The 26,392-nt window shown below is 54.5% G+C and overlaps 1 protein-coding gene and 1 long non-coding RNA gene across 9 annotated transcripts in view; one reads left to right on the top strand and one right to left on the bottom strand.

Annotated features, from left to right (window-relative positions):
• The window catches only part of tfe3a (transcription factor binding to IGHM enhancer 3a), a 28,894-nt gene extending 2,813 nt beyond the window's left edge, over positions 1-26,081 (top strand). For 2 of the 8 annotated variants that reach the window (XM_088623861.1, XM_088623863.1), the window contains 9 exons: positions 9,425-9,538; positions 14,180-14,420; positions 14,904-15,131; positions 16,547-16,642; positions 18,649-18,766; positions 19,067-19,123; positions 19,658-19,733; positions 20,781-20,928; positions 21,386-26,081. In XM_088623861.1, coding sequence (XP_088479987.1) covers positions 9,425-9,538; positions 14,180-14,420; positions 14,904-15,131; positions 16,547-16,642; positions 18,649-18,766; positions 19,067-19,123; positions 19,658-19,733; positions 20,781-20,928; positions 21,386-21,859 — 1,552 coding nt within the window. In that variant the 3' untranslated portion in view covers positions 21,860-26,081. Of the gene's footprint in view, positions 1-2,552; positions 5,734-5,929; positions 6,064-9,424; positions 9,539-10,408; positions 10,429-11,978; positions 12,134-12,184; positions 13,027-13,053; positions 13,660-14,179; positions 14,421-14,903; positions 15,132-16,546; positions 16,643-18,648; positions 18,767-19,066; positions 19,124-19,657; positions 19,734-20,780; positions 20,929-21,385 lie in introns of those variants that run through there. The other 6 variants (XM_088623864.1, XM_088623869.1, XM_088623868.1 and 3 more) reach the window with 6 other exon arrangements.
• Positions 5,246-6,073, bottom strand: LOC148674098 (uncharacterized). The gene is made up of 2 exons (XR_015934360.1): positions 5,935-6,073; positions 5,246-5,739 (listed from the first exon to the last, which is right to left on the bottom strand). It is a non-coding gene; the product is annotated as an uncharacterized LOC148674098 (long non-coding RNA).
• Positions 26,082-26,392: the final 311 nt, after the last annotated feature.

Raw genomic sequence — 26,392 nt, 5'->3', positions numbered from 1 at the left:
CTTGCGAGCACGGCTCGAACCCTGCTCCTCCACCAGGACCGTGTCGCCCCCTGCAGGTTTCCAATCTAACCGAACCTTGTCTGAATCGATCGGTCTGTCCATCTGGCACGTGGCCTCAGTACTTTCTGACTTTTTCATAAAGGTGACGGTTTTGGACGTGCACTGGATTGTGGGACCTATTATTGTGGGCGTGGAGGAGAAGACTCTGCTGACCTTTGACCCATATTTCAGGCAGAGGAGAGATAACCCCCTCCCAGCTCCGGGGAGCTCTTGCCGGGTCTCGGCTGCGAGTCTGTGGACCTTGAAGCTGTGAGGATGTGAGTCAGCAAAATCTGCCCAGCGAAGTCCTGTTTTTTGTTGGGGGGGCTGGGCTGTTGTCGCTGCAGCTCTCCAGACTGTGGTCTCGCAGTTCTTGCTGAGAGCAGCACTGCTCCTCCCCTGGAGTCTCTCCGCACGGAAAAACAAGGAGTTCTTTTTACTGAAAATTGCGCAAAAACAACACCCTTCCCTCCACTTCCTCCCTGCCCTCTCTCTCTCCCTTCTTTTCTCTTTCTGACACTGGGCTGCCTCTGCTCTCCTCTTCTTCCCCAGGGCTCTCCTGCTCTCTTTCCGAGACGCTCCTCACTTCTCCCTCCCTGTTCTCCCACCTGCCCGGCGTTCGGCGTGCTGTCAGGCCCGGGTTCGAGTCGCATTCCTTTCCCTTTCCTCTCCCCCCTCCTCTGTCTCCTCTCTGTGTTTGTCTCTCTCTTCCTCTGTAAAAACAGTCGACAGCCCCCCCTCCACCCCACCCGCACCAGCCAAATCGATGAGCTCCGGCGTCTGGGAACTTGTTTTTGTGTTTTTTTGCTGCTCAAGTCAGAGATTTTACTTCTACAGCAAAAAGGAGTCTTTTCCCACAGTTGACAAACTAGCTCAAAACTTGAACCTGCCTGCCCTCGGCAGAGAGAAAGGAGTGAGTGAGTGAACAAAAGTTTTTTGTGTCGTTAAAAGAGATTTCTCAGCTCTCTCTCTGAGGGTTCGAACCCGGGGTCATGGTGAGGGAACAGTGCCCAGAGAAGGGATCTCGTAAACAATACTGCTCAAAACGGGGAGGAAAAACAGCATCGTTATAAATCCTCGTTCCTTAATTGAGCCTTTGTTAATGCAACCGCAGAAAAATGTCCAGTATGTTTGCTGGCAGCAAAGAGTGCCTGAGGCAACTCTGCTCATCTCTTTACTGTAAGAGAGGGGAGGATTCAGACACCTGCGTTCTAGACAGCAGATGGAATGTGTGAGTGTTTCTCAACCAGTAACATGCAAGAGGTCTCAGTGGGGAGAACTGTAAAAAACGTGCCTTGTGGGGTGATTACTGGACACGGATATTGGAGTCGTGAATTTCTTCCTTATTTGCTCTGGAGCAGTGCTTTTTTTTTCCATTATGTGCTTCATGTGCTGTGCCTCTGCTGTACAGCTTAGAGTAGAGCCTGCAGATCCGGGACGCTCTGACTGCTCAGTCCAGTATCCCGCTGATTCGGAATAAAATAATTGAACTGCAGCACAGTAGGCGGCACTGGCTTGGATTCAATCCCCAGTGAGGGCAGGCCTGGTTAAAACAAAGATGTTAAAGAGTAATAATTAAGTCAGTATTGGTCTGATTAAGTCACTCCTGGCTCTGCTGGGCTGGGGTCAGCCCATGCTTAGTCCAGATGAAAACACTGAGTGTCTTTCCTTGCTGTTGACGGTCTGTCCAGTTCAGTTTTGTAACACCTGTGCTCTCGGGCAATACTTCATCACAGGCCAGGGGAGAGAAGTGGCCCACTGAACTCGCAATATCGTGTGAAAGGTTAAGTCAGGGGGCGGAGGGGAAGCTGCACACACCCTGTTGTGGGGTAATAATGAGCGCAGGAACAGTGAGGACAGGCAGCTCCGCCATCGAATCTCTCTGGCCGAGTATTTGGCGTGTTTTGGTTGTGGAAGTGAATTCCTTGCACAGACTCCGTTCTCGAATTTCAGATTCCTGTTACAGAATAGGTCTTATTGCAGCGTCTTGGCCTTCAAAAACACCATGCTTGAAGGACTGAAGGATGAGCTGGAGATACCAGCCCAGCGGGCCAGGACTGCAGCCTGGTCCCAGCGACTCCCACCCCTGGTTTCCCTTCCAGCCCAGTTCAATCACCAGTAACCTAGTTGATTCGTTTTGTTTTTCTGCTCAAGTTGGGGATTTGATTTTAATGATGAAATGCAATAGTTAAAGGCTACTTCCTGCCTGGTTAAGCTCTGAAAGCCATTCAGACTCGTCCTGTTATTAAGGGAATTAGGAGTCTGGTTGTACGGCTGAGAGCTCGGCTGGAACGAAAGCCAGCGTGGGTCTCGGGGAACAGGACCGGTAGCCCCTGCTCCAGAGAGCTGCAGGTCCAAGCCCAGGCTTTTTTTTTTTTTTTAACATTACTTTATTAACCCTTTACAATTTCTTGCATTAGGAATGATCTTTTTGCATACCCCAGCTTACTCTCCATGAGACACACAGACAGGGAGAGAGAAGCTGGGGGTGAGAGCGCAGGGTCAGCCATTGTACAGCACCCCTGGAGCAGTTGGGGTTAAGGGCCTTGCTCAGGAGCCCAACGGAGTAGGATTCCTCTGCCGGCTGCGGGATTTGAACCGGCAACCACAGGCGCAGATCCTGAGCCACAGAGCCACCACTCCAAGCCCAGGCTGCCCTGCTGTGGGTGGCAGCAGCACCCAGCTCAGATGCTGCAGGCTCAGCTGGGCTGCCTGAGGTCACTGTTGGTTTTCCAACCGTTTCTTCCAGTTCAGGGTTGCATAGGAGCTAGAGCCTATCCCAGCAGGCAGTGGGCACCCTGGATGGGACGCCAGTCCATCACAGGGCACACCAACATGCACACATTTACAACAGGGAAAGTTTTCCCAGAAGCCAGTAACACACCAGATGTCTTTGGACTGTGGGAGGAAACCCGGAGATAACCCACCCAAGCCCGGGGAGAACACGCAAACTCCGTACACGGGGGACAGCGTGACGCTGAAATATGTCAGGCCTGAGGCGTGCGTGTCGAAGAGTGCCGCGGCGGTCGATCCGCGCTCTCAGCACTTTCAGTTCTCCATCTGTGGGGATCTCAGCGTGAGACACAGCCCCAGCGCGGGCAGTTCCTCACGTCAGCGGCCCTGTCCGCGACACGTGGGGCGCGAGAGGTGAACAGCGCCCTCTGCAGGGGGGCGAAGGGAAGTGTCGCACCCTGCGAATGAGCAGACTTCTCCAGTAATTACACCCAATTAGCTGAAAAGATCCGTCTGCGTGGTGCCTGCCTCTGTAGCACCAGCCGAAGCTCTTTAGGGGTCTGGGGTCAGGGCTCTGGGCTCGGTGCCGGAGGCTTGCGGGTTCAAATCCAGGGACAGAGGGCTGCTGTTGTTGTGCAAGGCTCTCCCCTCTGATTGGCTCCAGTAAAGCACCTAATTGTGCAAACGTGCAAGCAAAGGCACGAAGGTCACTTCCATTGGAGGAAAGGCATCAACGAAAAACTGGATGATTAATATTAATGACGTCGTGGGCCTGTGACTGCCTTCTGTGTCCTATGCATTGTCGTAGTCTGTGGAGGGACGTGGTGGCCTGCTCTTTGCTGCTTGTGGCACAGGAATAGTAATTCTGCAATAATATCAGCTCAGGATTGTGGAGGATTTCTTCCTGGTCTCCAGTGGTCTTAGCATCAGTACAATAGAAGGTTTTGTATTTCGTAGCTCCAATAATTCCCCGGCAGCAGCGGATGATGTCCTAAATAATCCAGCTGGCAAAGCAGACTCTTCTGACTCTGAGCAGGAGCGAGATTTGCGTAAAGCGGGGCTGTCCAGTCCTGGTCCTGGAGGGGTCAGTGGGTCTTCAGCAGGGCTGTCCAGTCCTGGTCCTGGAGGGGTCAGTGGGTCTTCAGCAGGGCTGTCGAGTCCTGGTCCTGGAGGGGTCAGTGGGTCTGCAGCAGGGCTGTCGAGTCCTGGTCCTGGAGGGGTCAGTGGGTCTGCAGCAGGGCTGTCGAGTCCTGGTCCTGGAGGGGTCAGTGGGTCTGCAGCAGGGCTGTCCAGTCCTGGTCCTGGAGGGGTCAGTGGGTCTGCAGCAGGGCTGTCCAGTCCTGGTCCTGGAGGGGTCAGTGGGTCTGCAGCAGGGCTGTCCAGTCCTGGTCCTGGAGGGGTCAGTGGGTCTCCAGCAGGGCTGTCCAGTCCTGGTCCTGGAGGGGTCAGTGTGGCTGCAGCAGGGCTGTCCAGTCCTGGTCCTGGAGGGGTCAGTGGGTCTGCAGCAGGGCTGTCCAGTCCTGGTCCTGGAGGGGTCAGTGGGTCTGCAGCAGGGCTGTCCAGTCCTGGTCCTGGAGGGGTCAGTGGGTCTCCAGCAGGGCTGTCCAGTCCTGGTCCTGGAGGGGTCAGTGTGGCTGCAGCAGGGCTGTCCAGTCCTGGTCCTGGAGGGGTCAGTGTGGCTGCAGCAGGGCTGTCCAGTGCTCATTCGGGAGGGATGATCAGTCCATGGTCAGTCATGGCCACCCCTGAACACAATATTTGAAACCAACATAGTTCCCAGTCGCAGTTTCACAGGGTTCAATGTTCTGTTTGCTCTCAGCTCTTAAAAGGCTGGACAGGATTATCAACAGGTGTGAACCCTGTCCCGTCCCAGAGTCACTGGGCTGAAATGTACCCTGTGCAGGAGGAAAACGAGCTCAGCGTGAGGGTGTCTGACACAGCGCAGCAGAAACCGATCTGCTGAGGGGCGTTGAGACCCAGCAAACGCTTAATGATCAGGCTGGGGAGACGCTGTCTCACGTCCTGTGTGCTCTGGTTACTGGAGCAAAATGCTTCAAGTCTGGAAGTTTTTTAAACCCATTCCTTGTGTGCAGAAAAAAAGTAAACGTTAACGCCCCCTAAGCAAATGGATCAGTCAAAAGCGTCAGTTAGCTCCACTGATTAACAGCTGGGTTGGACTGAACACCAGCCAACACAGGGGACCCCCATAATCAGGGTAGGGAACCCCTGCTGTGCTCATAATGCTCGCGCTGACCTCGCCTTGTATGAAAACGCACGTAGACCCCAAAAATACACCTTCCCGACCCTTACAGCTAAAACGGGAACGTGCTGTTTGACCGCTGTGTTTACGTTTCTCTCGCGCAATCGTCGTCAAACGTTAAAACTTTTTTTTTTGGACACATTTGTGAACAGCAGCTCTGCCCCCTGGTGGCCACAGCGAGGGCAGCGGCAATGTTTTCAGGTCTTTCAACTATTTTTAGCAACAACAACTCAATGTGTCGGTGCTTCCTAGGATATGCGCAACTTAACCCGTTTATTTTCTCTCGTTTTACGCGCTGATCAGCGCGGAAAGAACAAGCTTTAAACGCCGAGAGGCCCGTTTTATTTCCCATTGACGTCCTCGACGCCGGAAAAAAAAAAGCCTCGACAAGATTTGGTATTTGAGAGAAAAAAAAAACAACAAATCGGCTATTTTGGATTCTGAAAATCCGGTTTGCGAGACGCGGCTTGCGCCTTCCTCCCTCACGGGGGCGAATCAGGAGTGAACGAGGAAGCGGCGACTCCGGGGCGCCGCGCACCCCTCTGTCGCCCTGTCTGGGGGAGCGGGGGAGCCCGGGTTTTCCTTCTCCAAAAGGGGCTGCTCCGCGCGGCTTCAAAGGGGGAGGCGGGAGCCGCCGAGCTGCTCCGCGCGAGGCCGTCGGCACCCATCGCCGGCCCGGCCGTCCGGCCCCACTGACGTGGGTGAGTCTGCTCCGCGAAAATAAACACACCTTTCATTATTATGATGATGATGATTATTATTATTTTTAAACTGCTTCTATTACTGCGATTCTCTCGCCCCCTCTCCCGCCGTGCAGTGCGCGTTTGCTCGGAGCTGTACAGCGGGCAGGAGCGTAGCTAAGCCCGAGCAAACTCATCGTGCTGGGAGGCGCAGGGACTCACGCAGCAGGAGTCGAGCCTTCGCCTGGGGGAGCCGGACCGACGCGCACAGGCAGGAGGGGCGCTGGGCTGCAGCTGTCGGGGGTCGCGCTGCCGTTGTCGCGGCGAGGGCGCTGTCGGGGCTCCGGGCAGGTGCGGTACCTGCGGAGAGTGAGCTTGGGAAGGCAGCCGTGAGCTTCCGTGCTCGTCCCCGGCTTTCGTTTTCGATTCGCCTGTCCCCGCACCTCAGTGGCGAGTTTACCGTGATCGCCTGGCCCGGGCTAGAGGTGGTTTCAGCGTGGAATATTAGTAGATATCCCCCCTCCCTCCCCCCAAAAAAAGAAAAAAGAAAGCAAAACAAAATGAGTGAAAATAACTGATTGTTTGTTCAGGAAAACCCCTTCAGCGCTCGTGGACGGTGGGGAAGGTGGTATTGGTTTGGAAGTCCGCGGCGTGTTTTGTTGCAGCCAGACCGGACTCCCACTGCGCAGCGATCTGACCCGGGCCGGGTTTGTGCCCCAGGGCCCTGCGAGTTAACTTCAGCTGGTTTGCCGACTTCTGGAACTTTTCCCGGACAGGCAGAGCCCCGCTGGACGCTGCGCTCTGCTGCTGATCGTGTGCCCGGCGGCTGGATCGCTCCGGCCGGCAGGACTGGGTCGGGCTTGTTCTGGGGGGGGGGGGCTTTCTGGAAGTCTGCCGGCTCTTTGATGTGCACCTCCTCCCCTGTGGGGGGTGGGGGGAGGGGGGCGGCAGCGCTGCGTCTGCTCCCTCTAAGAGAGCACCTCGGAACCGGTCCGCGGGCAAGACCTGCCTGATCAGAACCCTTTTCGTGGACACGACCTGCGGGATCAGAGGTGGACTGTGGGCAGGACTTGCAGGATCGGAACTGGGTCACAGGCTGGACCAGCGGGATCACAACTGGGTCACAGGCTGGACCAGCGGGATCAGAACTGGACCCCAGGCAGGACCTGAGTGCGGGAGAGACAAACCAGGATAAGGGTTTCTCAGTGGTGGAGGTTTAGTATAGCTGAAGTGTCCCTTCACTTTCCTCGTGTTTCCACTGAACCGCAAGGCCTGCTAGATTAGTGCAAAATATCCTCTTATAAACTATAATTGATTTATGAATCGCAGAGCCCTGCAGGGCAGTATGTGTGTGTGTGTGGCTCCCTGCTGCGATCACAATGTGGCCTATTCATTTGCACATGCGTGTATCCACCATGTGCGCATGCACAGGGGCTTCAGGACAGCTCTGAAACAGAGCTTGTACAGGGCCTCTCCTTTCCTCATAAATCAAAGCTGCATTGTGTGATGCTTTGGGGAAGTTTTCTGTGTAACGTGCTGCACGATACTGTATCAGAATGTATTGTGTGTAGAACAGCACAGAACTCCCTGAGGTGTTTCAGAAATCCCCAAATGTATTTTTTTTGTGCTGCTCATATTTACATTAAGCATATTTATCTCTGCAAGATGGAGTGGGCCCCAGTGTATGTGAGGCATTCAAATAATAATAATAATAATAATAATTATTATTATTATTATTATTATTATTATTATTAGTAGTAGTAGTAGTAGTAGTAGTAGTAGTAGTAGCTTGGCAGATGTTCTTATCCATCTGCTCCAGTAATACATAAAGTAAATCCCAGCCTTAACAGGCTGAAGGAACTGAAACTCTTCGGTCTTGAACAGAGAAGACTATGGGAGAGACCTGATGCAAGTGTTCGGACTCCTTAACTACTTATTACCCAATGAATCTGGGCAGGATGAATGGTCTCCTCTCGTTTTGAAACTTTCGTCTGTTCTGAAGAGACAAATTCTAATGCATCAGAAAAATCAGTAAAAATGACAACAACCCTGGGAGGCATATTGCTGCTGGATTGGAATCACAGTGTTGGGATAAAGTGTTTGGTCTGATCTGCCTCAGGCTCCTGAAAGCCCTGCAGGGTAATTAGGCCTCGTTGGGTGTTAATGCAGACCAAGGTTTATTAGCAGAGCTGGGGGGTCAGTACTGTTGGACCATCTCTGTTTCCCAGTCCTGTCTGCAAGTAGAGACTGTTGTCTGTGCTGAGTGACCTTCAAATAGAAAAGGAGAGGCAATTCAAAATAAAAATAACAAATGTCATGCCATGCACACACACAGTGCCACACCACACAAACACCCACACAGTGCTAGAGACACACAGCCACACACGCACACAGAGTGCACCCTGCCACATATCCGCACACACTTACCGACAGATTCACACTGCCACACACACACACAGACAGATTCACACTGCCATTCACACAGTGGCACATACACATGCACAGTGGCACGCACGCAAACTGACACACACTGAGATGCTGGCCCACACTGTTGACTAAACAACCCACCAGAACATGGGACACAAGCTCTCTCTTCATGCAGCAGCTACTCAGACTTGCATCCTTCTATAGGCTGCAGTGTGACTGTGAGCTGCTGACCTGCTCAGATCCGTGAAGCTCAGGGCAGGATTCAGCTGGAAGCACTGCTGGACGAGGGGACTCCTGTGGTCTCTGCTGTCCCAGCTCTCTGGGTGGATTGATAGACAGATATGCAGCCCATTGCCCTGCTGTTCCTGCTCTGTAGACTGATGGGATATCTGAACAGTCCCACTGCACGTACTGTACCTGCTCTGTAGACAGATGGTATATTCCGCGGAGTCGGAGCGAATTCCAGGAAAACGCAGCCTTTGAGCAAGTCCAGCCGGTTCTGTGCGCCGCCGGGCTGTGGGAAACCCAAGACCAGCAGCGCGAGGAGGGTTCCCTGCCACTCGGTGCCTTTCCTGTGCAGATTCCGGAGCGCCGCGGTGTCGGGCGACACACAGGGAGAAACCCAGCCAGAGAAAAGTCCGCCTAGAACCTTCTCCGCCCCGGTTCTGGGCACTTCTCCTCCTCGGACACAAACGAGGCAGATCAGCCAGCAGCTGCTGCTGCCCAGAGGAGATGACCGCAGCCTGTGCAGCTGCAGAGCCTCAGTCTCCAGTCCAGAAGGGTCTTTTCCCACACTGTGGGGTTTGTGCTGCTGTACAGCTGGCATTGGAGGTGCCTTACCAGTAGTGTGGTGTGGAGGAGTAGACAGGGCTGTGGGCTGGTGACTGGAAGGTTGTGGGTTCGAATCCTGGCTAGGGACTCTGCTGTTGTCCTCTTGCGCGAGACGGTTCACTCGGGCTCGCCCGGCGAAAACAACCCGTTATGAAACTGCAGTTTTATTTTTGGATAAAAGTATCGGCCAAATAAATTAAGAGTAAAGCAAATCCTGATGAATTTTGTTCTTCATTGCGGTTCCTCATGCTGGCTGGCTCCATCAGCTCCCCGGTGTTGCTCCAGTGGTGTCGGTCTCCCTGCAGGGTCCTGGTTGCTTCAGATGGTGTTGGTTGTGGTTTGCAGGTTCTTCTTCACCTGCTGCTCGTCCCAGGAGGACGCTTGAGCGGCGGATGTCCCTTCTGCCTTCCGTGGGGGTTTGTAAATGGGTTTTCCCTCTCCTCTTCCCCCTCAGCTTGGATTCTCTCCTGCCCGAGTCCGGGATCGTCGCCGACATCGACGTCGAGAACATCGTCGCTTCCAGCGCAGAGACCTTCTACCAGCTCAAGAGCCAGCCGGTCGAACTCAGGTACCCCCACACTGCTGCGCCCCAAACTCCCCCACACTGCTGCGTCCCAACCTGTCTCTCTCAAGTAACCTCCACACTGTTGTGTCCCAAATTACCCCAGACTCCTGCATCTACACTGCTGCACCCCAACCTGTCTCTCTCAAGTGATCCTCACGCTGCAGCACCCCCAAACTCCCCCACACTGCTGCGCTTCCAGCCTGACTATCTCAGGTGACCCCAATACTTCTGCACTCCAGCCGGTCACGCTCGGGTACCCCCACACCACCTCCCCCCAGCCCGTCCCTCCCTTGTGCACTGTGAGAGCAGGCCGGGCACTTTACACCAAGGATGGTGGGAGTGTGGAACAATTTGCCGAGCCGTGTTGTTGTAGCCGATACCCTGGTTTCTTTCAAGATACAGCCGTCTCAGATCATGGGATCAGTTAACTATTAGGGTAGCCCATCACACGTTCCCCCTGGGTGGAGAGACCGAGACGCAGAGCCAGAGTCCAGACCAGTGGTGCTTCACCAGCAATGTTCCTGCAAGAGGCAGGAGAGATGCTTGTCTTACTTTGGTGTCAATTGAAGTGAACCAGGTTAGAGAAAAACACTAAATGCGTTACCAGAGCTCTCCGAGAGACTCCTTCAACGAAGTCTTGGCTAATCTCGGCTCTGCATAGAGAAGCTGTAGCCCGGTGCTCTCAATACAGCATGGTTAAGGGCCTGATACAGAAGCTGTGAGTTTTGCATGTTCTCTGCGTGGGTAAGACATGCTGTGTAGGTAGATTGGCATCTCTAAATTGCCCCCTGTGTGTCTGTGTCTAGGGGATATTCTGCCGTGTGCCCATCGTCTGCCAGGGTAGGCTGCAGCTGACCGCCCCCCTGTGCTGGACCCTATATCGGACCAAGGGGGTATTCAGAACAGATGGATGGCTCTGAAAATGTTCCCACACTGCTGTTCCCCTGTGCATCTGCTGCAAAACCCTTCCCAACTCTTTCCAACAATTCAGAGCTTGTCTGTAATCAGTTTGAGCCTGTGTCTTGCTGTCTTGCTGTCTTGCTGTCTTGCTGTCTTGCTGTCTTGCTGTCTTGCGATTTGTGTGTGTGTGTTTCCGTCTGTATGAGTGTGTGAGACACTGGTCTCTACTGCTTACGAACATGCAGATCTAACTGCGACCTTTAGACGTAACCTTTGCACACATCTGTGGTGAGGTATTAACAGCCCTGAGCAGGAAGCCTCAGAGAGAGTCCGCTATTTAAAGACAGGCACGGAGTCTCGGGCTGCACAGCCAGAGGATCAGACACTGAGGAGTCACACCAGCGATTGACTGAACACAACAGGGCCCTACAGGAGCCCAGCAGGCTCCAGTCTAAACCTGTACTGGGGTCTCGCAGTTAAAGATGCAGGCTCATCATAGCTAGAACTCCATCTGCAGTACCAAACACCGCCCTTTTTTTTTTAAACGAGGGAACACGTGGGCTTTCTGGCTTTTCAACCTCCCCCGGACCCCAACCCATATTGTGGCCAAAACGCCGAAGCTGGCCGGGGCCGGACAGAGTCCTGCCCAGGTGCGACTTTCTCTCCTGTGGCTGACCTGTCCAGTTCTGTGGACAGGGGGCGCGTCGGGGGCCGAGCAGGGGAGACGTTATCTGTCCGATTCAAACCGTCCGCGGTCATGTTTGCTGTCGGGCCCTGATGCTCCACTCCGCTGCTCCGGAAGGGCCAGCCGTTCGGCAGGCTGGAGTCTGGATGTGCGGAGAATCCGTCGAGCTTCAAACATCAGGCCCGAAGGAACAGGAAGTTTTCCAGACCCCTGGGAACACATGCTTGCATCACATTAATCAGCTTGTCAGCGCTGGCGTGCGCAGCGGCACACAGAAAGAGCAGTCTCCTCCAAGTAGGGCATCTGTAAACTTGAAAGGAAAGGAATTTTGAAAGGAATTTTTTTTGTCCCCTGCCAGATGTACAAGTTTCGGGTCTTTCTTTGCCCTCTGGAAATGGAAGGAGAACAATTTATTTTTCCTTCTTATTCCTCACCTCCAGGTGCTTCTCCGGGTTTGTGGTCCAGTCAGTCCAGCTGTTGCCTGTGTACCGGTTGTGGATTCTGAGTTACACGAGGGTCTTTTCTTGTATGAGCAGTGAACAGTCTTGGAAAGTGATGTCATTATTACAATACACACGGGATGGTCTGATGACTAAATCTGTGTGCTGGCAGAGTTGGGTCCCTCGACTTCAAGGCTCTGCTCTTCACAAGACAGACAAGATTTAAAGCTTTCAGAGTTCTGCAGGTCTCACGGCACAGTTCCTGGTGTCTCAGATACTGGCTAAATGAAAGTAGGACTGTGGTTGGTTTCGGTTCCCCACTGAGCGCTCGTTCTGCGCAGGGACACTTGACCTCGTCGTTCTCCCCTCCGTGGGAGTTCTGCTTCCCACAATGCACATGCAGTGCTCTGCTTCCCAGAATGCTTCTGCACACCTGGCCGGGCCCTGAATCTGCGAGAGCTCAGCCCTCCTGCCACACGGGGCTTGATCCTGGCCTTCTGTCCGCCAGGAGCTACAGGGCCACACCCAGGGGAGCACAGCGGTTCTGTGCCTTGCAGCGCAGCCTGACAAAGAGTAAGCAGAGGTTTCGTTGTAAATAGTTTGCAGGCGTGGCCTCCGCAGTTTTGGGAGAGTTGGTTCCCCAGCTCCTGGCCGAACGCTCGGGGAGTTCCACGCCTGTGCGTCTGTGTCCTCCTGTTGAGATATTTCAGTCTCGCGCCTCGCAGGACAGCCGGAGCACAAGTCTGAAGAGATAAGGTCCCCATCGGCCGTCATACAGGCTTTCAAGTTCGGTCTTGTCTGACGCAGCTGGTGCACTTGACTGGTGATTTCTAAAAGGAGTATTTCGGGGTCGAGTCCCGGTTGCGTTTTGCAAGTCATGGTTCGGTTCAGGTGGAGTCCCGGGCTCGGGCATGCCCGGCCTTGCCCTGTGGCTCGGTGAGCTGTGGAAATGGGCACAAGCATGGCTGCTGCTTCAACTGTGACGATTTGGCATCCCATTCAGGGGCCATCCTGCCCTCTCGGTTCCCTTCACTGTACCGGTCCCGATCCTGGGGTAAATTCCAGCCCAGAGAGACCCCTGGATACCTGGAGGGGCATTTAAAAAAACAACAGCAGGCGGCTCTGGTGCTCTGCGAGATCGCAGGCAAAGCCGTTGCAGCCCCGAGCAGGAAGTCACTTTCTGAGCGGGGGATTTCCTACTGCCACCCCCGCCCCCTCAACGTTTTTCCTTTCCGCTTTCGGAGATGAGCAGCGTCTGGCTCGGCGCTCGCCCTAGGCAGCATTCACACACTGAAGAACTCCTCGTCCGGCCCGTGACCCAGCTCCGGGGGTGGGGTGGCGCCTGACCTGACCTGACATGCCCAGCCCGAGCCTTGAGCTGAGAGAGGAGGAGCGCGGCCAGGCCGGCGGTAGAGGGGAACCTCCCACTGCGACAGCGGCCCCTCACCTTTACCCCCCCTCACACGGTGACGCCTGCAGGCAGTGCAAGTGTGATCCATTGCTCTCGGGCAGCGAGCGTTTTCAGCGGTCTTGACGTGCTGCAGGGCTTTGCTTTGCGAAGACTCGTTCCTTGGGGTCGGAGCCTGGCTCGTGAGCCGCGACCCTGACCGCTCACCCCGCGCACCCCGGTTCGGGCGGCTGGGCGGGGGGGTCTGCGCTCGCGAGGAGGGAGGAACGGTTTTGCGGATTCGTGGCTCAGCGCGCGCTCTGCCAGTCACAGTGACTCAGCAGTGTTCGGGCTCAGAGGCTCAGTGTCTGCAGCTCCAGGAATAAAAGAGCAAAGAGCTTGGCTTTGCAGGAGACGGGATTATTGTCCTCGCCAGGCCTCGCAGGGGCGCAGGAGATCACACAGGGCCGGGCGTTTGTGGTGTGGTGGGGGGGGGGTCTGTCTGTTGAAGATCCCGGCCTGTGCCGACCGCGTGCGCGGGTGCGAGGGCGAGGCAGGGGAGGGCGACGCCACAGACGTCCCCGCGCTGAGGGCTCCAGCAGCTCAGCGAACTGTGCTGGAGCGCGCAGGCCAAAACGGCTCAAACTGTGTCAATTAAGGAGGACGTAAAAAAAAAAAACTGCTGAGGAGCAGGAAGCCTTTTTTTCTGCAGGTTTGACTTCGCTTTCCAGGCCTCACCACTCCTTTTAAAAACGATCGTGGATCTGGTATTTCTCGGAAACAGTAGATAAAAGTCATGGGAGAATTTTATGACTAAAGATAACGTGTACTAAATAAGTACTCGGTATGTTGTATTATAGCTAGTTCTGTTTCTCTCACACGGGGCAGAGTGTGGGGCGGTGTGGTGACTCTGTGGCTCAGGATCTGTGGCTGGGAGGTTGCTGGTTCAAATCCCACGGCTGGCAGAGGAATCCTACTCCGTTGGGCCCCTGAGCAAGGCCCCTAACCCCAGCTGCCCCGGGGGCGCCGAATAAATGGCTGTGCTTGCGTTCTGACCCCAAGCTTCTCGAAAAGACAAATTCCTCATGCAAGAAGTTGTATATGACTGATAGTGATCTTATCTTGATCTTATTTTATCTCAAAACAAATGGGTTTTCCGTTAACGAGCTGCACTGCTAACGCAGGAGAGAGAAGGCGTGGTCCTCACTCCCTCTGTGTGTCTCCACCCCCAGCCCGTCCCCGCCCCCCGCAGGCCCCGCCTCCTCGTCGCCGGGCGCCGCCATGACGTCGCGGGTGTTGCTACGGCAGCAGCTGATGCGGGAGCAGGCCCGGGAGCAGGAGCGGAGGGAGGCCCAGCAGCAGGCGTCCGCCGCGCAGCTCCGCCCCTCCGACCCGTCCCCCGCCATCAGCGTGTCCGCGCCCAGCCCCGCCTCCCGGCCGCCGCCCGCGCAGGTGCCCGTCGAGGTGCTGAAGGTAAGAGTCACACGGGCAGGCCCTGCCTGGGAGGATGATGGGATGGCTGCTGTCTCCTCTTCGGGGTCAGTGTAACCCAGCTGTAGTGTGAAGTAGCGCTCAGTCAGTAAGCCTGTATTGACGGATGCGTAGTGTTCAGTAATGTGCTGAATGACACTTGGGGCCAGTGTAGTGTTAGTGCTGAGCAGTGTTGAGTGAGTCAGTGTTCAGTGACGCGTGAAGCCGGGGCAGCGTCCCTGCTGAGCAGTGTTGAGTGTGTCGGTGTTCAGTGATGTGTGAAGCCACAGCAGTGTTAGTGCTCAGCAGTGTTGAGTGAGTGTGTGCTCAGTGATGCATGAAGCCAGGGCAGTGTTAGTGTTTAGCGGTCTTGAGTGTTCAGTGACACGTGAAGCCAGGGCTGTGTTAGTGCAGAGCAGTGTTGAGTGAGTGTGTGCTCAGCAGTGCTGGCAGCCTGTGTTAACTCTGTCGCCCCCCCCCTGGCAGGTGCAGACGAACCTGGAGAACCCCACCAAGTACCACATCCAGCAGGCTCAGCGCCAGCAGGTCAAGCAGTACCTGTCCACCACCCTGGGCAACAAGGTGGCCACCCAGGCGCTGGGCGTGTCGCCCTCTCCCCAGCCGGGCTCCGCGCCCGAGCTCGCGGCGGCGGCCAGCAGCGCCCCCAACAGCCCCATGGCGCTGCTCAACCTGGGCTCCAACTCCGAGAAGGAGGTAAGGCGCCCCAGTCCCGGCACAGGTCCCCCAAACCCGCAACGCTGGGGGATGCTTGCTCGCGTGCAAGAGCTCCCCTGACTCCGCACGGCCTCCCAGGAGAATCTCATTTCCTCAGAATTATATGTCTTTTTACACAGTCTCTTCCGGATATCTGTCGCTTTTTAAGTGGTTTTCGTCGAGGCCCGGACTCGAGAGAGCCCCATCTTGTTTGACTGGTGCGTTAAGATCACCAGTGACCTCTAGAGGTCTCTAGAGAGCTCTAGACCAGTGACCTCTAGGAGCTCTGGAACGTATCGAGCTCGAGTAACTAAGGCGGGGATCGGCAGCAGCGGGAGACCTTTCGTCCCTCTCGGCCCCTCTCGCGCTGCGCGGGGGTCAGTGAGTTCCAGCCCCCGGGGGTCAGCGTGTGAACCGCGTCTGAGCCCCGGATCCCTGTCCTCACCGCCGTCTCACATTACAGGCCCCACGTCTCACTCTCCCGTCAAATACAACACAGAGGCCCTAATGGCATTTGCACTAGCCCGCAGGCAGGCAGGGAGACCAGGTACAGTGGCGAGGCTCCTGTGGCCCAGCACCGCGATCCTTCTCAGGCTGAATCCTCTTGGTCAAATAATGGAGGGGAAAAAAAGGCAGAAATGCAGCTATAAACGGATACATTCAATTTGATAGATTTTAGAATTTGAAAAGAGGCTCTGGGGCGGAAAGGATTGTCCTGCGCTGACGGGCTGAAGGAACTGAGACTCTTCGGTCTTGAACACAGAAGACTATGGGAGAGACCTGATGCAAGTGTTCGGACTCCTCAAAGGCATCGACCGAGTCAGCCCGGAGGGGTTCTTCTTCAGAACCAGCAGTGAGACACCAACCACTGGACACAAGTGGAAACTGCCTGTGGAAGAGCACGGAGAACTGAGCAGAGGAGGCACTTCTTTACACAAAGGGTGGTGGGAGTGTGGCACAGTCCGCCCAGCCAGGCTGTTGAAGCCAATACCCTGGTTTGTTTCAAGAAATAGCTGGATGAGATCCTCAGCTACCAAGCAGGCTGGATGGGCCAATCGGCTTCCTTTCGTTGGGCAACCTTCTTCTGTTCTGAAAATGACTTTTAACAGTAATAACTGGAATTGAACCAGAAGTGGGTCAGACTGCTGTGCAGTAGTCCCCGGAGTTGAATGCCCTGCTGCTGTGTGGATATTAGTGCTTGTAGTGCTACCTCTTGCACTGAAATCAGCAACGTTCTGAGAGAAACTCATTTTCCAAATGAATGGTCCATCATTCACGCTATTGTTTTTTTTATTATAAGTGATCCTATTTAGTGAATTCCCTTTGTAAATGTAATAACGGGGGGCTCTGTAATTCAGGATTTCTGCTCGGGAAGCAGCTTGAAAATCTCCTCTCCTGTCTCTCTCCGTCCTCAGATCGATGACGTCATTGATGATATCATCAGCCTGGAGTCCAGTTTCAATGATGACATCATGTCTTTCATCGACACCTCCCTGCAGATGCCCAATACGGTGTGTATTTTTTCAATTAACACGTCAGCCTCACGCTCCAAATCAAAGTTACCAAATCGAATAGACACAATTAAAAAAAAACAAGACACAAACACAAGGGCTTCCAATATGGCGTCCTGGAAGACTGCAGGGACAGTCTGCAACTTCATTGTTATTCGTAATAATAAGACAGCCAGTAGAGCTGGACAGACAGCTCAGGCAGTAGAAGTTTAGATCAGGTGAAAGCAGAAAAGAATGAATGAGGTTGTGTTGCAAGCTGCTCTACTCCTGCCAGGAAAGAAGCCGAGCTCATGGTGCAGATTAATCCGCTGGGAGCTGCTGGAATCCGTCTGTGAGGTGGGAGTAAATATCCACTTCTGACACGCAGATAAGACTTGCGAGGCCAGCAGCCCCTGGGTGGGGTTAACAGGCAGGAGGCAGGAGGGACAGAGGGAGGGAGGAAGAAGAGGGAGGACACAGTGTGCGCAGCAGAGATAGCGGTAGAGTAACTTCCACCGAGCACATTTCCCACCTCTCTACGGCCGGCTCTCGGGGTTCCTGGGGCTCGGAGGAAGAGAATCGCGCTGAAGATGAGAATTTGTGTTTTGCTGCCAGAGCATGACAAGAAGAGGAAGAAGGCTGAGGTAAAATACGATTGCAGATTTTTTTTTTTTTAAGAAAAAGACGAGAAAATGCCCCAACTGGGGGAGGGTGGTGCCAGGCGTGCTTTCGTGTTTTCACGGTTATCCTGGGAGATTCCTGCTCTTTCCGGGAAACCGCTGGGATAGATGCCCCAGCGCTGTTATGAGCTGTGAAGAAATGCCCCGGGAGTCTGTGGATGTGGGCAGAAGGTTGTGCTGTTGTGGTGTATTTTTCTGAAGCACGTGTGGTAACACAGAAGCACACTGTGCTGATACCAGGCATGCCTGCTACTCTTCTGTTGCCGCAGTTAACAGGGCCTGCAGGTTTCTGTAACCTTTCTGCTCCGCATAAGTCAAACAGAAGTTGTCAATTTAAACTTGAGGAAGATCCGGTTAAGTTTCTGCTTTGTAATTTCAGGCTTTTGTGCTAGTAACTGTACACCTGGTATACGGTGTATATATATACACCAAGTATACGGTGTGTACACTGTATATGCACCAGGTTGACAGTAAACACCTTATGTGTTAAAAAACTTATCTGATCCTCTCTGGGAGCCTTTAGCATAAAACCAGTGATTCCCATCCCTGGTCCTGCAGGAACACTGTGTCTACTGGTTTCCCTTCTAGATAAGCTCTATATCACCAGTGCTAATCGATAACTTAATTGGGCTACTTGCTTGCTTAGACTTTTTGTTTAACTTGCAAATAACTATTTCGGGCCACAGCTGTATCCTCTCCTTTGGAAGAGTTCTCACGGTCTTAAAGGTATGACCTCGATGGGCCCGGTTCTGAATGTTCGGGTTGTGCCTTCATCTGTGGGCATCACATGGCAGAAACAGCCTCCTGGAGCCTGGTGATGCCTGCAGGGAACGGCGTGTGTGTCCGACTGTGTTGTCTACCAGGCCCGGTGTTGTTCCGCAGTGTTGTTTCCAGACAGATTAGCTCGGCAGCCGTGTCTGTGTTTTGACTCCTGCGTGGTGGAGACGGGCCGTGCTGTGAATGGTCGGAAGACTTAGTCTTGCTTTTTCAAAACCAATAGTCTCACCCTCCCCTCGGAATAACAGAGCATTTTGTAAATACTGGGAAACCCCTGAGAAACAAGCAGCTCAGCGTCGTAGGGCAGGTTCTGGAGTCGACTGTTCCAGTACGCTTACGAATGAGAGGAGGGGAGCCCATTCGGTCTGTCCTGTTTGTTTGGTTACTAGTAGGGTCTGACCCAGCAGCTCCCAGCTATAGGCACTCTCCAGAAGACGGGCGGCACAGTCAGACCCTGTTCAGAGCTTGTTCCAGACACCCAGCACTCTTGCTGTAAAGGTGCCGCTCCCCGTGGGCAGACCTCACTGGACCGGCGCGGGTTCTGACTCGTGCCGTTCTGGTTCTCCGCAGCTGCCGGTGTCGGGGAATCTGCTGGATGTGTACAGCGGCCCGGGCGTGGCGGCGCCCGCCATCACGGTCAGTAACTCCTGCCCGGCGGACCTGCCCAACATCAAGAAGGAGATGACCGGTAGGACGCTGGACACCTGGTCCCACAGCTCCGTCCGCCTCGCTCCAGCACGCACATTCCCATCCCGAGATCTTCGCCCCCTTTTCCGCTGTGTCCCCTCCGGAACAATCCGTCATTCCCTGTTGCCTCTCCCCGTTTCACTTCCTCTCCCGTCCTGCTGCAGGCTTCCCTCCTCCTCCTCCTCTCCCCCCCCCCCCCCTTCTCACGATCCACAATCCCCGTGGCCGAACGGTACCCCTCCCCGCGCAGTCCAGACCCGTCTGCGGTTAACGGGTCTCTGTCTGACTTGTCTGCTTGCAGAAGCCGAAGCGAAGGCCCTGATGAAAGAGCGGCAGAAGAAGGACAACCACAACCTGAGTGAGTGCCGTGCGCACTGCGAGCCACCAACAGACCGCTGGCTCTGTGCAGCTGTACAGGGTGATTGTGGGCACTCAGCGCCCCACATTACCGGCCGTGCTGGGGCAGGACCCGGGCCCCGGATCCTAATGTCCGGGTCGGGGGCAAGTTCTGGTTTCAGATCGGTCTTTCATTTACAATGAATTTAGAATTGCAGCTTGCATTTGTAGGTACGGCAATGTAAAATACTAAACAGCAGGAATATCCTTCTTCAGCGCAGGCCTGGTGTAACAGGGTATCGGTATTCCTCAGCTCTGGGCTTGTGGCAAGAGGAGCCCCTTTCTCTTTGTGAATCGAAGGGCCGAGAGCAGAAAAAACAGTTGAAATGAGCAGGCAGATCAGTTATAGGCGCCAGTGAGCCCTGGAGAGGAAGGGCTGGTTGGCCCAGCAGGGACCACGACCAGAACCCAACGCATGATGGGAAGGGCTCCGACGAGATCCCCCCCCCCCGACGGGCCGAGCTGTAACTGTGTGTCTCTGTGTGCTTGTGTGTAGTTGAGAGAAGGAGGAGATTTAACATCAACGACCGGATCAAGGAACTGGGAACTCTCATCCCAAAGTCCAGCGACCCGTAAGTGTCCTCTTGCTGCAGCCCTCCGATGAGACTTTGCACACAAACGTGTGTATCGGTGCGTGGGTGCGTGGGCGCGTTTGCACATGTGCACATGTAGGTGTTACCGTATCGGTGGGGACTAGATTTGAGGAACAGGAGAAGCAGGCTGTGCGAGGACCAGCCAGAGCATCCCCACACGTGCCCTGACGTGTTCTAGCCCAGAGGGCCTCCGCTGTAAAACTGGAGTGGGGTAGTCCTCACCGGGACAGAAATCCAAGTGGGTGTGTTCCACATTCCCCAGCCCACTGCTTCCAGCCAGCCATGACAGGGACTTCCCAAAGGGTGGCGCACAGCTGGCAGGGCACTGCCATGGATGGGTGGAGTCCAACGACACTTCGTCAAGGTGTCTGTGCCCCTGTGTAGCACAAGGGCTTTAGTCTTGGGAAATGGGGTTAGAAAACAAGACAAATGATACAACCATACTACTTAGAACAGCTAACATCCAAGAAGTACTGGGATGGGAGACCTCCATGGAATAGCAGGTTGTAGCTATAAGGTTTACTAGTGGACCAGTAGGGGGCACTTTTCTCTCTAAACCAGTGCCTCAGTGTGGTGATTCTGTGCTGCAGGGGCTGATGTTCTCAAGATGTGATATCAAACAAAGGGACTCACTACCTGGGAGACGATCCAGTTGCCGTTTGTAGGAGCACCAGTGCTAACCCTGGTGTCGTGACGAAATTCCACTCAGAGCAGACGGCTGGAGCAGTTTGGTCTCCCTTAAGTCCGTCCTTAATTCACCTGGTGAAGCAGTTTCTCACTCCTCCCCCTGATCTGCAGCACCGAGGGGCTGCCGATGCTGTGCGTCTCCCGGGGGGGGGCAGCCGGTGCAGACTGGCCCCTGTGCGTCTCCCAGGTGGGGGGTGAAGTAGCTCACTCCTATTTGTCAAGAGCCTTGGGATCCTTTGCGATTTATTCCACTATGTAAATACACCAAATTATTGCAAGTTGTTTATCTGGGCCACAACAAATCTCCTACATGTTCCTGACCCTCCCGTGTCATGACAGGGAGATGCGCTGGAACAAAGGCACCATCCTGAAGGCTTCAGTGGACTACATCCGCAAGCTGCAGAAGGAGCAGCAGAGAGCCAGGGAGATCGAGTCTCGGCAGAAGAAGCTGGAGCATGCGAACCGCAGCCTGCTGCTCAGGATTCAGGTGAGAGACGCACGCAGCAAGCCCCTGCTCTGGCCAGACTCTTCCGCCCAGGAGCGGTACGACAGCAGAGGTCTGGCTGACCACCGAGTGGTGCTGTTGCTCTTTGGCTCCATCTCCCTCCTGTCCCTTCCTGGCTTTCATCCCCTCCTCTCTCTCGGGCTGGATCAGAAATTCCAGACCTGTTTCCCAAATCCCGTGGTGCCATCCAAAACAGAATCACGGTGCCCAGTTTGAGCTGCCTGTAACTCCTCCCTGCAAGTTATTTGGCTGCTGGGCTAAGCTCCGTCATACAGCACTGTCTCTGCATCATTGCATTAAGTCAACAGCAATGCTTTGGACTTGAGAATTCAGGCATTGTTTCTAAATGTGTGATTTTTAAACCAAGCATACAGTTCTAAGTAAAAATAAATTAAATCTTCTGTATTTTTTGTCTTGACGACTTACTTTTTCTCTCCAGGAGCTGGAGATGCAAGCTCGCCTGCACGGCCTCGCGACCCCGGCGTCCTCCATCGGCACCGAGCCGGCGGCCAGCCTCCTTCAGCCCCAGCAGCCGCAGGGCGGCCAGCAGCTGGAGCCCAGCTCGGGCGACGCCCTGTCCGCCTCTCTCCTTCCAGCCAGCAGCCTGGGGGGTGGGGCTGCCCTGCCTTTCCCCTCCTCCTACATCTCCCCGCCCCCGTCCACCTCCCCGGGGGGCGTGGCCATGAACAGCCCCCATGACCTGGGCTCCCTGAGCTTCGCGGAGCTGGACGACTCCGCCGCGGCCTTTAACTCCGCCCTCATGTCGGACGTGGGCCTGGGCGACATCCTGATGGACGATGGGGGCGCCCTGTCGCCCGTCGGGGCCGCCGACCCCCTGCTTTGCTCGGTCTCCCCGGGGGCATCCAAAAGCAGCAGCCGGCGCAGCAGCTTCAGCATGGAGGAGGACTTGTGACCGAGCAGCACAGGCAGGGGGCGCTGTGAGGCCCTTGGGCAGCACCCGCCAGGTCTGTTTTTAATCCCGAGCTGGACAAAAGGAGCGGAAATATACATATGAATTCTAGATAGCAGATAAGAGTCGGGCTATGTTTTACGGTTTCTCGTCTTTCCTGTTTGCTCGTTCTGTTTTTCCTGTCTGTGCGGTATGATAGCTGGGCCGAAAATGACACGTAATTGAAACTGTAGAAAAGAGGGAGTAAACGTTGAAGTCGGGGATCTCGGCCTTCCTGCTTCGGGAGGAAAGAGTTGAGCCACAGAAGTCCTTCAGGGACTCTCACCCTAAACAGTGTCGTTTTATTTCTTTTCTGAACGGACTGAATTGGATCAGGGTCCAGAAAAAAATAGAAAAATGCATATATGCTTCTACACGTGTATAACAGTGGCACAGCCACTAGCCGATTGCCCCGGCACAGGGGCCTGATCCCCTCCAGACTCTACTAGCCGATTGCCCCGGCACAGCGGCCTGATCCCCTCCAGACTCTACTAGCCGATTGCCCCGGCACAGGGGCCTGATCCCCTCCAGACTCTACTATCCGATTCCCCCGGCACAGCGGCCTGATCCCCTCCAGACTCTACTAGCCGATTGCCCCGGCACAGGGGCCTGATCCCCTCCAGACTCTACTATCCGATTCCCCCGGCACAGGGGCCTGATCCCCTCCAGACTCTACTAGCCGATTGCCCCGGCACAGGGGCCTGATCCCCTCCAGACTCTACTAGCCGATTGCCCCGGCACAGGGGCCTGATCCCCTCCAGACTCTACTAGCCGATTGCCCCGGCACAGCGGCCTGATCCCCTCCAGCCGATTGCCCCGGCACAGGGGCCTGATCCCCTCCAGACTCTACTAGCCGATTGCCCCGGCACAGGGGCCTGATCCCCTCCAGACTCTACTAGCCGATTGCCCCGGCACAGCGGCCTGATCCCTTCCAGTTTCGCCATAGGGCACCAGCTCTTGCCTCCCATTACAGAAGAGTCTCGCTAAGAACTTCTAGCTGCAGGATTTTAAATAAGAAATACTTCGTCAATTAACTGCATGTCAAAAACAAGAGTCTCTCCTATTAAGACTGACACAGATGCTGCGCATGCATTCTCATTCAATGCTGAGACGCACACAGGGTGATAGAGAATGCATCTTACACTCTGACCCAACTTTCATGTCGTTCTTGTGACAAATCATTTTTGTGGATAAACGGCAGATACTCTGTGACTCTTCCATGATCAGGTTTTCTGTCTTTTAAAGGCGGACTTGCAGCTGTTTGTTCTTGACTAAAGCCATCTGACACGATTACATTTGATTGATGAGAGGTTTGCTGCCCGCGAAGGGCAACATGATTTTAAAGGAAATTGAAACTAAAAAGATGCTGATCCTGGGAAATCAGGACTCCTGCCTTGCGAAGGACAAATCAGCAGAGAGCAGTCAAGACACAAGGATGTGTGCTAAACACTCCACTGAAGTTCTCTTTTAGAACTTGCCCTTAAAATTAATCGCTCAATAATTAATCCTGACAAACCTGGTTTCCAGAGAGCATGGCACATTTGTTCTTAAAACCAGCACTCTTGTACAATAGGTTTAGAGAGGAGTGCAGGGGGTTTCCATAAAAGCCCAGAAACAGCGTGCTTCTGTTTAATTTCTGAAGCACACAACGGCAGCAACAAAAATCCAGGAAAACGCAACTAAGACAGTTGTATTGGATTAAGGCAATGTCAGTCACTACTTAAAAAAAATTTTTTTTTTTTAGTATTTGATTCTCATTTCTAAAATCATAATCCGGGCCCACACGAGTCCAGCCCGATCAGCTTGGACCCAGGGGAACCGCTCCATCTCTAGTGCGGCCGAACCGAGCCGATTCAGGATGAACTGGACAAAGGGCGATTCCCAGGCCGGACTCGAGCTCCAATTGTCACGAAACATTCGGGAAGAAAAAGCACAGGGCACGATTCCCCCCCCCCTTTACTGATCGGGAACACTGCCGATCACAAGCACAGCGGAAACTGGGTCGGGCCCTGGGATTGATCTATGGAACCCAGGTTCCTCGTGACCGAGCTGCAGTCTGGGTTCCTGCGGACAAAATGTCTGCAGTGACTCCAGAATAATCTGCGTAGCAGGTTTAGAATTTTGAAGGATTTTGTGCCTGTTCAGCCTGGGGAACATGTTTGCGGTATACAGGGATGGAGGGAGGTTTACTGTGAGGTGCAGAGCCAGCTATACCACTAGACTCTACACTTCCAAGCAGTGCCAATAGCAACAGAGCAATAGCAACGTCAACAGGTAACTGACGCCCAGCAGTCAAGTCTGAGTGCGCGCTCTCTTTAGGTCTGTGTGTATATATATATACTGTGTATATCACGTACAATGTATTAGGATGTGCTAAAACAAAAAAGGTATATATTTTCAAAAATGAAAGAGCAATGTATAATGTTACATTTTGTAGACTGTCTTAAAGGTCTCGAGAACTGAAGCCCTTATTTTCCCCATTGTGGTTTTAAAAGCCTAATAACGACTTTCACACTGTGCGTAGTTTTAAAGGTTTTCTTTAAAATGACTCATTTTTGACCTGGAGTTTGACACCCGCAGGGTAGAATCTGCACTGCGTGTTGGAGGCAGCGTGTTAGAAGGCTTGATCGGGGGAAAAGCGGCATCGCTTTTGGGGTGGAAAGTGTCCGGGACGTGTTCACGGGTCATCGCCGTTTCGGGCCGTGTTGAGGCTCTGCAGACACGGGCGGCGGTCCGTGCCCGTCTCTGGTCACACTGAACCCAAGACGCACATCTATACAGCGTCTCCTGCAGCAGCGCCCTGCCCTGCGGGGGAAATCCCAGTGCACCCCCCCAAGCACGGCGGTTGGGGCCCAGCCGTTCGGATAGTCGGAACACCCCGGGAGCTCCCATTCTAAACACACTGCCGGAACGATTCTCCCTTTAGAACGCCCCGATTCCAGAGCGCCTTCCAAAAATCCACCGTAACGCTCCAACGCCAGGAAACGTTCAGATGCGGCGAACGCACCTGTGTGGGAGCTGCTCCAGTTCCAGCCCCTCCTCCTCGGCACCCGTGGGTGAGGCTGCTGATTCGGCCGAGCTTGTCCTCGAGCTCGGGGGGGGGGGGGGCCTGGGGCTGGGGGCCGCCGTTCCGCTCACCAGTCCCGGCTCTCCTTTTCTCCCTTGTTTAGCAGCACGCGCGGTAGATCACCTGTAGCGAGGAAGCGGTGCGATCCGAAAGAGAGGCTAAGAGGCCGCGGCTGCACTGCCGGGCCCCTGCACTCGGCCCGTTTGTGCTGGCCTTCGTGGAGATCATGCCGACCGACTCCCACGTGCTCCGCAATCCCCGGCCCAGGGAGAGCGAGTGCCGGGATTGTCTCGAGCTTTGTGCCGAGAGGCATCGGCCTACAGGACTGTTCAGTCGGTGTGACGCCGCTGTCTCCTTCCCGCTGGGCCCCGAGGTTATCACCCAGCTCCGCAGGGGGGAGGGGGGCACTGAAGGCACACAGGGACCCCCCCGACCTTCTGCACAGTGAAACAGAGGTTTTCGTCTTCCCCTGGCGGTTTTAATGCACAGAATGCAGCCCTGTGGCAGCAGCAGTGCCTGGCTCTCCTGTGAGCCCAGCTCCGTTTGGAAGAGCAGTGGGAAGTTGCCCAGTTCACATGACATATGAGCAGCTCTGTGAATACAGGAGGGCCCTGTGTGCGTAGTGATGTACTGCTGCTGTGAAGTGCTGTTCAGCACTGTTCGCATACTCTAGGTCAACAGCATGGAAGTGTATTTTTTCTAAGCACCTGTCAGAAAGGGAGCGTGCTGCTCGGTGTCCCAGCCCAGCGAGCCGGCCTGCTCTCTGCCCTGCGGGAGGGTGTTCAGTGTTCTGTGAATGCTTTTCCCCCCCAGCTTGCGTTTTGGATTTGAACTGGCCGTTCTGCTCTGTACCCTCCCCCGAGACAAAGCCGCGTGGCAGGCGGAGCAGGGAAACGCTCCGTTCCCTCCCCAGAGGCTCACGCAAAACTTAAAAGGGAAAAAAAAAAAAATCGATTCCAGTCGAGGTGATCGGCCACTCCCTCTGTAGCTTTTCAATTTTTTTAAAACATTTTATCAGTTGGAGAAACTTTTTACACTCGCCTGTTTACCCACCCCACCTCATTTTTGGTTATTTTTTGTAAGGAAATTTATAATTAAAAATAAAAAAAAGACAAAAAACCCATTTGGAAGTCCTTTCTTGTGTGATCTGTTGGTCGGTTTCGTTGTCACCCTTCGCTCCACAGAGGCCGGCTCTCCCCGCGTCGAGGTGCTGCAAGAACGAGTCTTGTTAGGGGGGCAGGCAGAGGGGTTTCAGGACAGAGGTGTGGGAGGACAGGTGGAAGTGCGAGATGAGAAGTGACCGGAGTGATCCGAGAGAATCCGGCAGGGGCCCGTGCACCTGGGGCTAAGCTTCCCGATAAGTTCACGGACAACCAGAAGAACTGTCCTCTCCGAAAACAGGGTCTGCGGTGCCAGTTTGTGAATTAGGC

This window comes from Lepisosteus platostomus, chromosome 3 (assembly GCF_059453375.1).
Source record: "Lepisosteus platostomus isolate fLepPlt1 chromosome 3, fLepPlt1.hap1, whole genome shotgun sequence".
NCBI classification, from domain to species: domain Eukaryota; kingdom Metazoa; phylum Chordata; class Actinopteri; order Semionotiformes; family Lepisosteidae; genus Lepisosteus; species Lepisosteus platostomus.
The sequence above is the reverse complement of the archived record's forward strand: the minus strand, read 5'-3'. Positions and strand labels throughout refer to the sequence as shown.